Below are 15,622 nucleotides of genomic sequence, written 5' to 3' on the forward strand. Positions count from 1 at the left end.
TGTTGCACCAAATCCAAATGTTTATGAAATCTGTCTTGTTTAGGCAAATTCCAAGGTTTATGGTCAGAAGATAGCTGCACCAAATCAATACTTTGCCGCCTCTGAAAGCTGAAGAAGGTCCATCTCGGGAACAACAGGTCAGTTGTGTTCCGCCGCGCCCAAAACCAAGGCTTTTAATGGGAAGGTGGGGAACGGGGAAGCGAGAGTAATATAGTCTAGTCTAGTCTAGTGTAGTCTAGTCTGTCATCTCTCATCTGTGACGGTGAGACAGCCCAGACTCCAGAGGGGGAGACGGAATAGTAAACTATAATTATATATTTATTGTCAAAATGGTAAAATACGAATTAATCAAGACACAACGGATGTCTCTCTTGACTCGGTCAATCGGCGCGTGAGGACCCACGACTCAGCCTTATGGGCTAGTCATAATTACTGATACACCCTTTCAAAGTTTCTTTTAGACGAGCTATGCAAGGTTATATCAAGATTTTTAAAGTGGGGTAAAGCAAACCAGAGAAACGGCTCCTTTGAGAGTTGAGGCCTTCTGATATTTATATTTGTAAATAACACAACTGCCACCATTACAGAAGGCACAGGCTTTTCTAAACTTAAGTTTTTGTTTATTTCTATTATTTTTTCAAGCTAAAAAAATATAATTTTTAGGGTTTATTTCCATTCTCTCTCTCTCTCTCTCTCTCTCTCTCGTTTTTTTGGGCTTTAAATTGGTTGTGAAGAATATATGTGAAGGGGCGAAAAACCACCAAAACGGCTATAATTGCCGTCTCACGTCTCAAAAACAACAAGTGGAGCAGTCGAAGATCAAGGTGTTTCCGGCGTTCTCCAGCCGGGCTATGCAGTGCGTCGTCGACCCCTTACACCGATTCGAAGGTTGATCTGGTTTTTCTGTAGGGCGTCGGTTAACCGTTAACCAGAGAAACAAAGAGGCAAAAGAGTGTTGATCAATAAGTTGACGCAAGCCAATCCTTTTTCTTTAATTGTGCGTTCATGATGCCTGAAGGAGGAGCCTATTATTGCTCCAAGAAGACGGACGATATCTGTGAAGATGTTTGTGGACAGGTATTAATCACCCCTTTCTTCTTCTTCTTCTTCTTCTTCTTCTTCTTCTTCTTCTTCTTCTTTCTTCTGTTTTTCCTTTTCTTTATTGGATCTGTTTTTCTTTTTTGATTCAATTGTTTCATTCCGTATTTTTGGGCTTTATATTCTTTAACGCTGTTTTGGATTTTCATTAATGCAAAATGCATTACTTTCTATCTGTACCTCTAGATGTCTCCCTTCTTTTGTTTCTTATTTTTTTGGGCTATTTCCATCTGAACCCCCTTTTTTTGTTCAAACATCTCATTTCGCAAGTTCATGTGCTGATTGTTGTCCCTACGATCTTATCAAGTTCTTTTTCCTCCTTTTTTTCCGGAGACTTTCTGTACTTAGGAGAGATAATGTATTCGTGGAGATTTTGAAATCTAGGATTTGGGGTTTTGAATCGAAGACTCTATATTTCAGATTTGAATATTTGAAGCTGTACCATTTGTTTTATTGCAAAGAATCGAAACTTTCGGGCATTTTCCCTTTAATTTGATTACTAAAGGGATTATATTCATTTCATCAGAAGTCCCTCTACGATCTCGTGCTTTTTATTAACTTTGGCCGTTTAAACCAAAATTAACATTTTCTAATAAACCGCAGTGTTAATAGGATTTGAACAATGAACGCCGAGATGTTTTATGGTTAAGTTGGATCATTCATTCTTATGGCTGATAAAGTCTTCGCCTTTTTATCTGCAGGAGGCAAATCGCTCAGGCATGTCAAGACTCCGATGCATTCTGCGGGGGTTGGATTTTAAAAGTTTCCTCCTCCTATTCGTTATGGTTCCGACATTCATCTTTGTCATTTATTTGCATGGGCAGAAAATTTCATACTTTCTTAGGCCATTGTGGGAATCTCCACCCAAGCCCTTCATAGATGTCCCACACTATTATCATGAGAATGTGTCGATGGAGCACCTCTGCAAACTTCATGGTTGGGGAATCCGCGAGTCCCCAAGACGAGTGTTTGATGCTGTGCTCTTCAGCAATGAGCTTGATATACTTACCATAAGATGGAAGGAACTGTACCCTTATATCACACAGTTTGTTCTTCTTGAATCGAATTCAACTTTCACAGGCTTGGTAAAGCCGCTGATTTTTGCTAGCCACCGAGACCAATTCAAATTTATTGAGCCTCGTCTCACTTATGGGGTAATTGGGGGACGATTTAAGAAAGGGGAGAACCCATTTGTCGAGGAGGCTTATCAGCGAGTAGCACTGGATCAGCTTCTCAGAATAGCAGGTATAACTGATGATGACTTGTTGATAATGTCTGATGTTGATGAGATCCCAAGTGCGCACACGATCAATCTCCTGCGGTGGTGTGACGACATTCCTCCGATCCTCCATCTTAGGCTCAAGAACTACTTGTACTCTTTTGAGTTTCTCGTGGACAATAAGAGCTGGAGAGCTTCTGTGCACAGGTACCAGACGGGTAAGACAAGGTATGCACATTTTCGGCAGACAGACTACATTTTGGCAGACGCGGGGTGGCATTGCAGCTTCTGCTTCCGCCATATCAGTGAGTTCATATTCAAGATGAAAGCCTATAGCCATGTTGACCGAGTTAGGTTTCGCCATTACTTGAATCCCAAAAGGGTTCAGGATGTAATATGCAGAGGGGCTGACCTATTTGACATGCTTCCAGAAGAGTACACATTTAAGGAGATTATTGGAAAGTTGGGACCTATTCCTTCCACTTTTTCTGCAGTTCACCTTCCATCACATCTTCTGGAGAACTCAGATAAGTACAGATTTCTATTGCCAGGGAACTGCAAAAGAGAAAGTGGCTAAGTCCCTCCAATAGATTTTTTGGCGTCTGCATTGTAAATGTTCAGGGCAGCTTGTTTGGCACAATGAGAAAGGTCTTTGGGGAAACTAATGACTATGGTATGGTATGTTATGAAGATACCAGATATCCGGCAGAATTTTAGATCATTCTTTAGGGAGACAGGAGTTGGGGAAAATTGGATGAGAGTTGTTGGATTTCCTGGGTGGAATTTTGTAAATTTCCTTTTCCATTACTGGGTTTCATCCTGGTGGAGGCATATCCTTTTGCCAAACGTGGAGCTTGAATTCCGGGGAACAGTTAAATTCTCTGTGGATAGCTTTCATATCACTTTCTTGTTGGTATGAGATGGTTCCCCCAATTGAAAACAAATTGTGACATTTCCCGAGCTTTTCAGTGCTGGGAATTTTGTTTTCCTTTAGACTAATCTATTCACATATTCTTCTTACAACTTATGTTGTCATTTAACTTGTTGATTTGTACCATCTGATTGCTTCTGGACCTTCTATTGATGATAATTCTGATTTAATTCTTTGTCCTCCCCAATCACATTGTTAAGAAGAATATTAGCGCTATTTGTATAAATTTTTTTTATTATTTTGGTTTGGTAAGTAGCAATGAAGCAAACAGGTGAAGCGGATGGTTGGTGGTTTTCTTGATTGTAATGTTTATTTTGCAATTCTTGTATTCTGATGTTATTTCTTTCTCCCTAGACATACAATTTTGAGCTCCATATGTGACAGTTGTGCTATGCTATTTCTGTCTTCTAAAAGCCACTGTAACCTCCATCCAGGCTGTACCAAAAATATTGAGTGGGTAACGTTTTCCATTTTCTAACTGGTTTCTGGGGTGCCCATCTTCAAATCTGTCTTATTGTTTATTGGTAAGATGTTATCAAAGCACATAGACAAGTTGCACATTGTATCTTGCTTATCCAATTTTGGTTTGTAGTCTTTGGACGGATCTAATTTTGGGTACAGAAATAAACACTCTGGTAATTTGTAGGTTTTAAGCCAATTTATTTTAACAGGGAAGAACTCCATATGCTGTAAGGTTGTGTATCTCACAGTACTTAATTTCGGAAGCTTTAGATATTTTGAAGTTGTTACGTGTAGAGGATCAGGCATCTCTTCTGGGGTTAACGCTGCTTGAATCAATTGCAACCCTATTTTTTTATTGGAATGGACCATAAAAATGAGTCGAGAGCGACTTCCACTGAGTTTTTGGTTGTGTCCGGGTCGTCGCTGAATTGCGACTTGTGAGTAGAGACAATTCTCTAGCCCGAGAATCTATGGTTGATGTTTTAGTCGTAGATCAGTGAGATGGTGACTTGAATGTGTAAAAAAACGGATTTTCTCTTACAGAGCGCACCTCAGCCGTGAATTGGAAATATCTTCTCATGAATGACAACATTAAATACATTAAATACGGGAGATGTTCTCGCTGCATGGTTTAAAACACTGTGAGGATACAGTCCACCACCCATCTCACCCGCCAACAGATAAATAAATAAAAAGTAGAAGAAAAGGGGATTGGGAGTTTAACTTACTTTTGGGAAAATTCTCGATCACTAATCTGTACTTTGGTTAGAGTGTTAATTTGGTTACCTAAATTTTCAAAATGTGATGAGAATTTTTAAAGTGTGATAATTCAGTATCTGCTGTTAATCAGTCGTTAAGTGATTTTTGAAAAGTTAAAAATATCCTTTGAATGTCACTTAATTTCTTTTAATTAATCATTTAAATATTGATAAAAAATTAAACAGTCTCAAATCCTAACCTCTTCTATTCAAAAAAGTTGGTGACTGTTTTGAAGAATTTAAAATTTGGGACTGTTCATTTTATTATCAATGTTTAGATGGTTGGTAAAGAGAATTAGATGGCATTCTTAGGGTATTTTTTACTTTTCAAATGTCATTTAACGACTGTTTAACGACAGGTACTGAATTGTCACATTTTGAAAATGTGAATATTAGATTGTCACATTTTGAAAATTTGAGTACTGAATTGTCACATTTTAAAGTTTGAAAACCAAATTATCAACCAAAGCAGAGGATACTAATGGAGAATTTTCCCTTAACTTTTTTAGTTCCACTGCTGATAGAATTTAGAAGCCTATGATGACTGTATGGTTGGGAGCAGCTGCAAGCATCCTTATGTGCTTTTTGCAGTATCAAACAAATAGGTTCTCTCGTGTGAGAAACAGGTTGGAAGTTCTTAGGAATTGTTCCATGGAACCTGGTGCCATCTTGGTGATGGTGGGTCCTTTTTCGCGTACTACAGTACAGCCTACAGGAAGAAAAGTATTGGTTCTAGCCCTTTTGGGACGGTCTTGCTGTTGGTGTTGGTTGTTAGGGCGATGGGTTTAACTCCACTTTCAGTTTCCACACCATCAATATAGAAATAAATTAAGCTATACAGCTGTGTAGATTAGAACCATAAACCACTTTTATCTTTATCCATACAAAGGGCGGGGATAATTAGGCAAGAAAAAAAAAATATCAATCTTCGTCAGCTGAAAAAGAGAGAAAAAAGATAAAAAGCAAGAGTGAAAAGAGGGAGTTGTATGCAACTTTTATGAGTTTCAGAATTATTAGAGAGACAGAGAGAGAGAGAGAGGAAAAGGGTATCAGACAGGAAGAAAGAGTGGTTCGATGGAAGTAGGGTGTGTAGTTTGTTTAAGGGATTGATTGCCAACTAATGTGACAGACAAATTATTCGTTGGTCTATCTTTTCCAAACTCCAAAGTAGACTTTGTTTGGAGTCTAGATTCTATTGGTTGTCTTTTACATGCGAGACAGGTGGTAGATTAGACTATGGAACATCCAGCTCCAGGTGGTATTTTCTGTTTTGGGATTTTTTTTATAAATCATCATTATTATTATTATTATTATTATTATTATTAGTATTATTATTATTATTATCATTCTATCCATCCCCTCCTCGCCTATTAACCGCAAGGCACGATGGTTTTAGCGTGTTACACACACAAACACAATCAATCCACTTTACTTTGTAAGCCAAGATTGAAAGTTGAAACTACGACACAGATTTGCGGAGATGCCTCCCCGAGACCCTTCCTTTCCTCGAGGAAAAAGGAGACAAGGGAATAGACAAATCTACCCAACCAAGAAGCATCAACCATCTGGTTGGGATTATGTATGGCTAGAGGGGGGGGGGTACTGTTTGGAAATGCAGAGTCCTGATTGGATACTTTCTTTTTTTCTTTTTAGGTTCATTCTCATAGTCGTGGTTGCAGATGGGCGATTGTATCTGTATGAAAAGCCTGAGACTGACTTTCTGGACTATTAGGCCATGGGGACCCATTACCCATTCACCCTCACCTCATCGCTCATCATTATTCGGTCAAGCTGAGTGTTTGCTACGGCTATGGCCTTGTGGGTAATGAGACATGTACATCAATCCAGTTCCAGTTCCAGGCTTATTTCTGGTCTAAAAAAACAAAAGGATCGTTTTATTATCAGTGTAAACTGTTCTCAAAGCACTAAAGAGCTTGGTCCAAGGCTGGCTGGCTGTCAGTTGTCACAACTCACAAGGCTGCTCATTACCCAACCCAGCCCTGCTCACGCTAATAGGCGTATCTTCTGCACAGGAAGGTACCAAATCTATGACACACTGTGGTTCATCCAATCCAAATAACACCAATGACGTGATATTGTGAACTTAGATGATTGATTTTATGGCCATGAAATTGAAGATGGATCGATCATTGATGCGAACAAACTAAGATAATGGTCCATGAAAAAGACGGCATTATTTCCTTACTTCCTGACATTATCATTTTTCTACTCCCTTGCCATGATCGACAACGCAGAGTGCTTACGGCTTACTACTTGACTAGTCAGTTGTACTTATCCCTTTTTTGGTGTGGTTATAAAAAAGAGAAAAGGTGAGCCTCTATCAAAAACTTGACCTTAATCCAGACGAATCACCCAAGGGAATCTCCCTTAGAGGCTAGAACAATCAATATCAATAGCAGAAACAGGTTGTAGATGCAAGTGGTCCTGTACAATCCTCCATCCGGCATGTGGTTCACCTTCCTGAACACGTCTGGTTTATGGACGTGAACGACATCACCGACCGCTGCTTGCACTCTTTCTACTTTGCAGGATTTTATCTGACAACTATCAAGGGATCACCTCCCAAAAGGCTGTTCTTCTTTACAGCTCAATTCCCCTTTCCAAACTTCAAAGACAATCACTAACTGCTATGGCCACAATTAGCAGTTTTTTTTTTTTTTTTTCTGAGCACTCACAAATAGCAGTTATGTGTGTGTGTGTGTGTGTGTGTGAGAGAGAGAGAGAGAGAGAGAGATAAACCCATTATGCTTGTATAAATAGATTAATGAACGTATTCACGGTTACCTTTTTCCCAGAGAACAATTTTGGATTGATTATCCACAAAAATCTCACCAAGCAAATGACATCCTCTAGTCTTCTTTCCTGAGGGCTACGTTTTCCATTTTTTGGACCCCACAGAATCTTTCCTCAAAACCTGCTATGATGCACAGACAAGACCACTGTTGGATTAATTCAAAAGGGATCACTAAATTCCTGCCTTTCCAAGTTAATCACTATCCCAAGTCTCATCAACATCCCTTGGTGTCTTGATTCTTTTATCATTTATCCAGTTCATCCTATCCTTCTTCAATTCACAAGCTTCACTGCTGCTCCAGTAATCAGAAGTATCTTCTTGTGATGCTCCTGAGTTGTGCCTTTCATCATGATCTAATCCCCACAACTCATCTTCCGATTTCATAGATATATCCTAGTATTCATTGTTCTTTCCTCTTACACCGGCCCCATATCTTTCCTTTAAGGCTCCATTATTCTTCTCTCTGTCATTCCCATTCCCTTTCCTGTTTACTGCTTTTGATATGAATTCATCATCTGTTTCATCCACGTCACTGTCATCTTCCGTACCATCAGAATCACACTCATCACCAGATGCCCTAACAACCACGTCTTCATCACTATCCCATCTATGTATATTACTATTCATTCTTCTATCACGAGTTTCCTTCCAATGCCTCCCCTCTGTTTGCATCTCATCTTCTGAATCTCCACTACTTGGTGAAAGAGACCTTCTGGTCCTCCTACCCAAATCTTCTTTGCTCCAATATCTCATTTTACCTAATTCTTCTTTCTCTGCAGCTTCTTCTGCTTCCCATTCCTGACTTGCTGCATCCTCAATTTCAGCTATAAATCTGTCAAGTTCTTCCTGGTCACTGTCCTCGGAAGCATGGTCCTCCCTAGTGTCGGACTCAATTATTGGTTGTTTGTTCCCATGGAAGACATATGGACTTCCTTCCCTCTTGTCAATTGCATTGAAGAATGTTGAAGCTACTCTCTGGATGCTTGCCATGGCGACAGGATCCTCAGGGTTTACACCCATACGCCTGAGCTGTTGCTCAATTTTCTTTATGTTCAGTTTTTGAGAATCAAGTGCCTGTTCAAACCTGGCCTTGAATAATGCCTGCATACCAAAGGAGAAAAGCATGTATGTTAGTCTTTCAAACCATAAGTTTCCTGATGATGCCGATTTCTAATCCTAATATTCCCCCATAACTTTTTTAGAGGTGAGATTTCTCCTCCTGGTTATACTGCAGCAATGGGTTGAAGAGGCCTGTACTGCATGCATGAGTCTGGTAAACTGTCCTTATAGTTTACCATGTATTACTTTGCCACATGCAGTGTGTCCTGAAAAAGAACATGGGTCGAAGTAGGATAAAATGATTTAAGGTCTCATGATTTAACAATGGATATGACATTGAATAGAATGGAATGGTGAAACAGTATTGATAAAACCAAACCCCATATAGCTAGGGACAGCGCTTAGATGATGATGATGATGATGCAGTGTATTCTGAGCTTTGACATTTCAAGATGCCAAATACAGAGAGTAAGTAATGTGAGAGAAGGCATAGTGTCAGGTATACACACCTTCCTTTTTGTAAGTGTATTGATGGGTATCAGATTCTTTGGCTGTCGATAATTTCTGCCACGGAACATAATAATAGTTTTCACATTATGTATGTTAACCACAATACCACCACTCAATCTAGCAAGCATGGTTGCCATCTCTTTGATTTTTTCCTTGGGAAAGTTATCACAACAAACTTGCACAGTTTCATGAAACTTCCAATGGAGATGCATGTTTTGCACAACACCTCCAAACACTCCACGGACACCAACAGGAACATAGTTTTTGTTTCTGAAGCCAATTTTTTTATATGCTTGAAGCTGCTCGGATGTCAGTAGCTCAGGGTCATGCCTAGGCGGTGGTAGCTCTGGTAACTCGTACTTTTTGAGTTTTTGCAGAAGTAAAGCAACCTTCTTTTTGGCCTTCATCCAGCAAAGACAATAGACAAATTCAGTTAATTTAAAAAAGAAAGAAGTTGCAGAACTCATACAGCAAGTAATGACTAATCAAAATAATTGATTATCTGAACCAATAAATAATAAAAAATAATCCTCTTTCTAAAAGTATCAAGTCTCAATCCTAGTTGCTTTTGTTGCATTCTTTTATTTTCCCTTGCAGAAAAGGAAAAAGGAAACCCACTCTCTTATGACAAATTAATTTCATTCAGTGTTGTCAATGTGGTGACACAATGACTAGTCATCATAGCTTCTCTAATCAATGCAATCACTAGTTGGTGTCTTGGTGCTGACCGGTCAATTACAAAACAAAAATGTTCAAAGCTAAATTATTGATGAAATCCCACATATATAACAGACTGAAAATATGCAACAAAAGAAGGCTAGTTAAAAATTGATTATTTTAATAAGGCTGGATAGGATAAGATAGGTAATTGTAGTCTTGTTTCTTCAAATAGTATAATGTCTTCATAGTTTGTTGCAACTCTGTACCAGCATACTATTGATTGCAAGAAGACCTAAAAGAAAACCTCTTCCATTGCTCATTTTATTTTATACTTTATTTTAAATAATTAGAGATAAGCAACAAACAACTTTATGGTCAACTGGGTCGACTGGTCATTAATTGATCTATTCAACCTGGTTGATACATAGTTCTACTAGGTGACCACACATGTGGGCATCAACTGACTAGTTAGTGGTGCAGCAAGTAATGGTGCAAATGACAAATTGACACTTTGATAAAACTGATCCATTAACTCTTCCATTTGTTAAACCGATTTCTTGAACAAAGGTTCCACCATGCTTGTCCTATGCTCTCTTTGTCCCTAAAAATGCTCCCTCACTTTCACTTCCTATTTCCAAATGGATCACAAGTTATGGTTCTAAATGTATTAACAATTCAATTTGTTTCTAGGTAATAATTTTGTCACAATTAACTGACAATAGTATTGCAAAGTACACATTAACCTAAAAGCTCTTCTTAGTTTCTTGTTCCTGCAAGATCTCTCTCCTACATAAGAGTTATACTTATGGAGTGAGAATCATCTAGACTTTAGACAGAATAACAGCTTTGGTCCACACTTTTACATTGAATATTGTGTTCTCACAACTAGAGACAACGAAAATGTCTCCCTATTCCAAACATAAAACACATATAGAAAGAGGTATCAGGTAGGTCTAGGTCTCTCCCCTATGAACCATTCTGGTTGAGTTACAAACTTTTGACTCTCTTTTTGTTCCGGTATAACATAGAAAGAAAAAACAAAGCACATACGCATACACACATACATGGACAAAGAGATTGAAGAGTTAAGAAAAGAACAGGAAAAAAGAGGTCTGATAATGATCAATGAAAGAGACCTATATTTCTCTCCTTTCATATTGTTTTCTAATCCCTAGATTGTCTACTCACAATGTGCAACTTATCCTTCAAATGTCCCCACTTAATGGATTTCTGTAGAAGAATGGTTTTGGTGTTGAACCAAACAGCAATCATGAATAACGGATTGTCGTCTAAATGGTTGAGCCTCTGATCTTTTTATTAATTTGCTTTGTAAGATCACACTAATAGAACAATCAAGCATTCCAATAAATATTATCATGCCAAGCAAGTAATGAGAGCAAGCAACCTAATGGAAACACTGGTCAATCTGGCTATATGAGATTAGTTCCCTCCACAGAGAAAAGACGCAAGCTGAATGCATTCCAATTACCTTTTTCACATGTTTTTCATTGGACTTTGGTGTTGTTTATATTTGTATTCATGTTTTTTTTTTCTTGTTAAGGTTCTGTAAGGCTCCGTTTGGTTTGTGGAATGGGGATGAGAAAAAGGAATTCCTTTTTCTCTCATTTGTTTTGAGGGAAATAGAGGGATGGGATGAGAAAAATGTGGGATGTCAGATCCCAAAATCATGGATTTGGGGTCGCACCAAAACCGTGCAACCCCGGTGGAAAATTTTGAGAATTCACTGTTAGCATCGACGACGAACAGAGGAGGGAGAGAACCAGTGCCTTCCCCGTTACCATCGGCGATCTGCTACCTTCCCTTCCCCATTCGAACCCAGAAGCAGAGCAGCGTCGGCGGCTTCTCTTTCTTCTTCTTCTTCTGCTACCTCCCCTTTCAAACCCAGATCTGCTTCCTTCCCCGTTCAAACCCAGAAGCAGAGCGGCGGTGGCTTCTCTTTCTTCTTCTTCTGCTACCTCCCCTTTTGAACCCAGATCTGCTACCTTCCCCGTTCGAACCCAGAAGCAGAGCAGCGGCGGCAGCTTCTCTTTCTTCTTCTTCTGCTACCTCCCCTTTCGAACCCAGATCTGATACCTTTCCCGTCCGAACCCAGAAGCAGAGCAGCGGCGGCAGCTTCTCTTTCTTCTTCTTCTGCTACCTCCCCTTTCAAACCCAGATCTGCTACCTTCCCCGTTCGAACCCAGATCTGCTACCTCCCCTTCCTCCCTCTCTCCCCTCTTCTTCATCACAGTGCTTTTCCCATTATTTTCCCATATCTAAAACCAAACAATGGAAGTGTAAATTTTTACACTTTCCCATCCCATCCCATCTTTTTCCATCCCACCCAAATCTTCCCACGAACCAAACAGAGCCTAAAAGGCCTTTCAATAAGTGCACTTCTGAAATCTACTGAGCAAGCCATGGGATTGGAGTGCTTTCAAGGTAAGAGCCATGAGTAGAGCTTGTTCATCACTGATTAGCTTGAAATTTTGTGCTTAGAAAAAGAAAGGTCCTATTTAATAATCGATGAATACAAATTGTTCCTACCTAGTAAGTGAGGCCTGGAGCAATAGTAGCACTTCTGAAACAGTAAAGTAGAAAATAAAGCATTTTTAGGTTGCTTTTAAAAACATAGCACAAAAGAATAATAATATGTACTGTAGTGGTGACTTAGTTATTACAAGGTGATGCTAAAATACATGTTTCGGGCTTGCTACTCTCTTCCATGGGAAATCTCCAAGCTACATAACCATGTTCCTATTTCTAACCTCCCAACACCAACACCCCCATATTCCCTTCTTCTGTACACAATATCCTACTCAATAAGGTGATGTCTTATTTATTTCAAAGTTGTGCTGAAGTATGAATTTAGGCTTATCACTGTCTTCCAATAGGACATTTCCAAGGCTATTTTCCTAGAAAAGACATGTTCCTTTCTCTAACCCTCTCAAAACCAAGACTCTGATATTCCTTTCTCTTGCACACCCCACTTAACAAGGTCATCCTTCTTTGGATCCCTTGGCATCATTAGAAAATCTTTGTAAATCTTCTCCATCCACTGTATATCATTTCAACTTAGCAGTCCGGAATACTATAATAGTATGTTTATAGAAGTTAATTACATCTGATTTAATCCCCTTGCCATGGGAAAAAAAGGTAGTTCTTCTAGGCTGCCGGTTTCTTAGCAAACCTTTCCTCCATCACATCCCACAAGGTTGTAGACCTAGGACTGAACTTATATCGAAGAAAATTGGAGGAAACTTACCTGGAAGTTAAACGGGATTAATAAGTAGGAAATTTGCAATGAAAGTTTCATATGGAGTCACAACTTTAACCTTTTTCCTTGGTAGAGTATAGGAAATAAGTCATCCTAGGAATGCGTCAAGACAAAACAATCTGGTGGGAGTTTTATATCTTTTTTTTTTAAGATAAATAAAAAATAAACTTTATAGATGAAGGAATGGAAAAGAGAATACAAACAGGATGATAAGGAATCACCCAAACAAGAACTGACCCAAATGCAACAGACCCACCCTAACAAGATAAATCCTTAAAATAGAAAAGCAGCCCTACAAATAATGCAACAACCTTCAAAACAAAATGCAGAGACCCTTTCTACCCAACTGTAAAAGACTCAAAAGCAAACAAAAAACTTCAGATCCAGCACCAACCAACCCTTGCCATAATTACATAATAAAAAACACCCTAGGCCAACCCAACCCTCTGAGGACAAACTTAAACTCAAGCTTCCATGAGTTGATTTTAGTTCATAATATTTAAGAAAAATCAATTGGCTGCCTTCTCTGCTTCCATGTTCATTACAGCAATCTATAGGCTTGTGATGGAGTTTTTTATGGATAGTCCTTTGTATAGTAATCTTCCTCGTTGGTCAGTATACCATTTTTTGTTTTTTGATTGGTGACTGTTAAAAAGTTTAATTAGGTTAAATAGAGAAAAGAATATATACAACTACCAAGCAACCACCGTCTAGGTTGATACCTATCATCTAAGCCCTTTTCTTTTAACTGCTTAAATACAATTTCAAGATAATCCCCAGAAAAACTGAACCCTATTAACCATCCTTTTCAAAGCATCAACAAAGCCATTTTCTGATCTATGAAGCCACAAGAATGTGGTTTCTAGATATCTTGTCACTGATTTGATCTCTCTCATGTTGTTTCTGTATTGCCACGAGAAAGTGGTACACTATATTTTTTTAGTCTACTGCTGTCAATTAGTTCTCTGATTCTGGTTTACCATCTAAAAAAAGTTTCTGGTTTGAAACAGCTATTCTCTAAACATTACCGCCAATAACAATTACCAAGGACCAATTATATCTTCGGGACTAATTCAATGCAGAAACTCTAGATCTGAACTGTGAATTATTTAGCATGTTATTTTCCATTTTGTGTTGATATTAGCGGTTGCAATTGACTTTTAGAGACTTCTACGGAATAGAAACTTTAAGTGTCGATCCTCCAGCTGTATATTAACATATTCCGTATCATGCTTGGTAGAGATTCAAAGCATGAATATTTGATTATAACAGCATTCTTTTCGGGCAGCTTAACTTAAGTATAGTAGGCCAAGAAACTAAAAAGCCTAATGCTCAAAGTAGAATCAACTATCAAGGGCACAAGAGAGGATCCAAAAGAAAATATTCTGCAAGAAAATAATTAAAAAAAAATGACAGAAAAAGGTGCATAAATGTAGCTTGAAACCGTTTTGCTACCCGGAATTTACAAATAGAAAGGATTTGTATATTCATAAGAAAAATGAAAACATTAAAAAGAGAAGGGAAAAAGAAAACATACTCTTCTAAGGTTGTAAATAAGCCTCTCTTCGTCCGTCATCAACTTTTTCCTCAACTTCTGAGCTCGCCTCTTCTCCCTCAGGGTTTTGCCAGTTTCTAATCTCATTCTCTTCTCCACCTTGCTCCGCATACTCCTTCCTCTTGCTGTCGACATTGATCTACTCCCATTAAAGTAATTCAACACCCACGAAGAAAAGAAGAATCTTTTGTCGCCCGCTAATCTCGATTGAACCTCGTTGCAGCTAGTCAGCAATTTAGAAGAAGTACCTCTCGAAAGCACATTGTTCCTGATTTTTTTATCACGGAATAGACATATACAAATCAAATCCAGGATAACAAATTTAATATCTAAAGAACCCTAACTGGGGCATCTAAGTTAACATTACTTGTTGTCGTTTAGGAGAAGAGAAGGGAGGGCCTTAACGCAGCGCCTTTGAATGTTCCTCGCCGCCCACATGGTTTACCGAGAGAGCTCGGGAATTTCTCCAGAAGGACTTCCTTCGTTAGCTAGCTATGTAAACACTCTATTTTTCCATCGGCCATTATCGCGTAGAGAGAGCAGCAAAAGCTTACTCGTTGCAAATCACTCCCTAAAAATATCCAACGTCGTGAAGGGATTAAGGGAAGAGACGTTTTTACTTTGCACGAAGGCTGAAGCGGAAGCGCTGCTGAAAAATCAGCTATTCCGGTTGGATTTGCCCTGCGCTAAAACTGTGATTTACGGCCCTCGATGTATTGATGTGGCCCACCTTGAATGGGATGAAATGATGTAAGGTGGGGTGATAACAATGCATCAAAGGCCATGATTTCACAGTTTTAGCCCAGCGCTACGCCAGCGGCAATAGCTGATTTATTCTCTAAGGTAGCGTTCCATAGATCCAAATTAGGGCTGCAAATGATACCGTTCATCCGAATTCGAATCAATCGGAATCGGGTTAGACTTAAGAGTGATCCAAAATAGATCCGTTTATAATTAAGATCGAATATGAATCCGCCCTATGGAATATGAGTCCACTAAATATTTATATTGTTTTTTATTGTTGTACTTTTTGGTTTTAATAAAGAGTAAGTGGTTTAAGTTTCATAAAATTTATGATATCGAAAGAGTTTTGATCAAAACATCACGTGAATTTTGATTAATATCACTTGATTGGTTATCTCTTTGAATGCCATTTGATTGACTCTGAGCTTTTTCAATATTATGTATATCCGGTCTTAGAGAATTTTTATCTTTCTAAGAAAAAACATTGTCAAAATATTGATTTAAATTTTGACGAATTAGGATTTTTAAGAAAAT

General features: G+C 38.6%; 2 protein-coding genes across 2 annotated transcripts; one reads left to right on the forward strand and one right to left on the reverse strand.

Annotated features, from left to right (window-relative positions):
- The first annotated feature begins 487 nt into the window (after positions 1–487).
- Positions 488–3,640, forward strand: LOC148862688 (uncharacterized). The gene is made up of 2 exons (XM_088981342.1): positions 488–1,077; positions 1,800–3,640. The coding sequence occupies exons 1-2, from the start codon at positions 1,006–1,008 to the stop codon at positions 2,892–2,894; spliced, it is 1,167 nt and encodes a 388-aa protein (XP_088837468.1). The 5' UTR covers positions 488–1,005; the 3' UTR covers positions 2,895–3,640.
- A 3,579-nt stretch (positions 3,641–7,219) lies between these two features.
- LOC148862689 (RNA-binding CRS1 / YhbY (CRM) domain protein) lies at positions 7,220–15,192 on the reverse strand. Its single transcript, XM_088981640.1, has 4 exons — positions 14,712–15,192; positions 14,327–14,612; positions 8,852–9,253; positions 7,220–8,384 (listed from the first exon to the last, which is right to left on the reverse strand). The coding sequence occupies exons 1-4, from the start codon at positions 14,780–14,782 to the stop codon at positions 7,677–7,679; spliced, it is 1,467 nt and encodes a 488-aa protein (XP_088837766.1). The 5' UTR covers positions 14,783–15,192; the 3' UTR covers positions 7,220–7,676.
- Between the last annotated feature and the right edge of the window lie 430 nt (positions 15,193–15,622).

The sequence above is a fragment of the Nelumbo lutea genome, chromosome 3 (genome assembly GCF_056320005.1).
Source record: "Nelumbo lutea isolate HS-2025 chromosome 3, American lotus-T2T, whole genome shotgun sequence".
In the NCBI taxonomy this organism is placed as follows: domain Eukaryota; kingdom Viridiplantae; phylum Streptophyta; class Magnoliopsida; order Proteales; family Nelumbonaceae; genus Nelumbo; species Nelumbo lutea.

Coding starts and splice junctions, on each gene's coding strand:
- LOC148862688 (XM_088981342.1), top strand. CDS start 1,006: ATGATGCCTGAAGGAGGAGCCTATTATTGCTCCAAGAAGACGGACGAT. Junction 1,078..1,799: donor GTGAAGATGTTTGTGGACAG/GTATTAATCACC, acceptor TTTTATCTGCAG/GAGGCAAATCGCTCAGGCAT.
- LOC148862689 (XM_088981640.1), bottom strand. CDS start 14,782: ATGTGGGCGGCGAGGAACATTCAAAGGCGCTGCGTTAAGGCCCTCCCT. Junction 14,613..14,711: donor CTTCTCCTAAACGACAACAA/GTAATGTTAACT, acceptor TAAAAAAATCAG/GAACAATGTGCTTTCGAGAG. Junction 9,254..14,326: donor TTATTTACAACCTTAGAAGA/GTATGTTTTCTT, acceptor TGCTGGATGAAG/GCCAAAAAGAAGGTTGCTTT.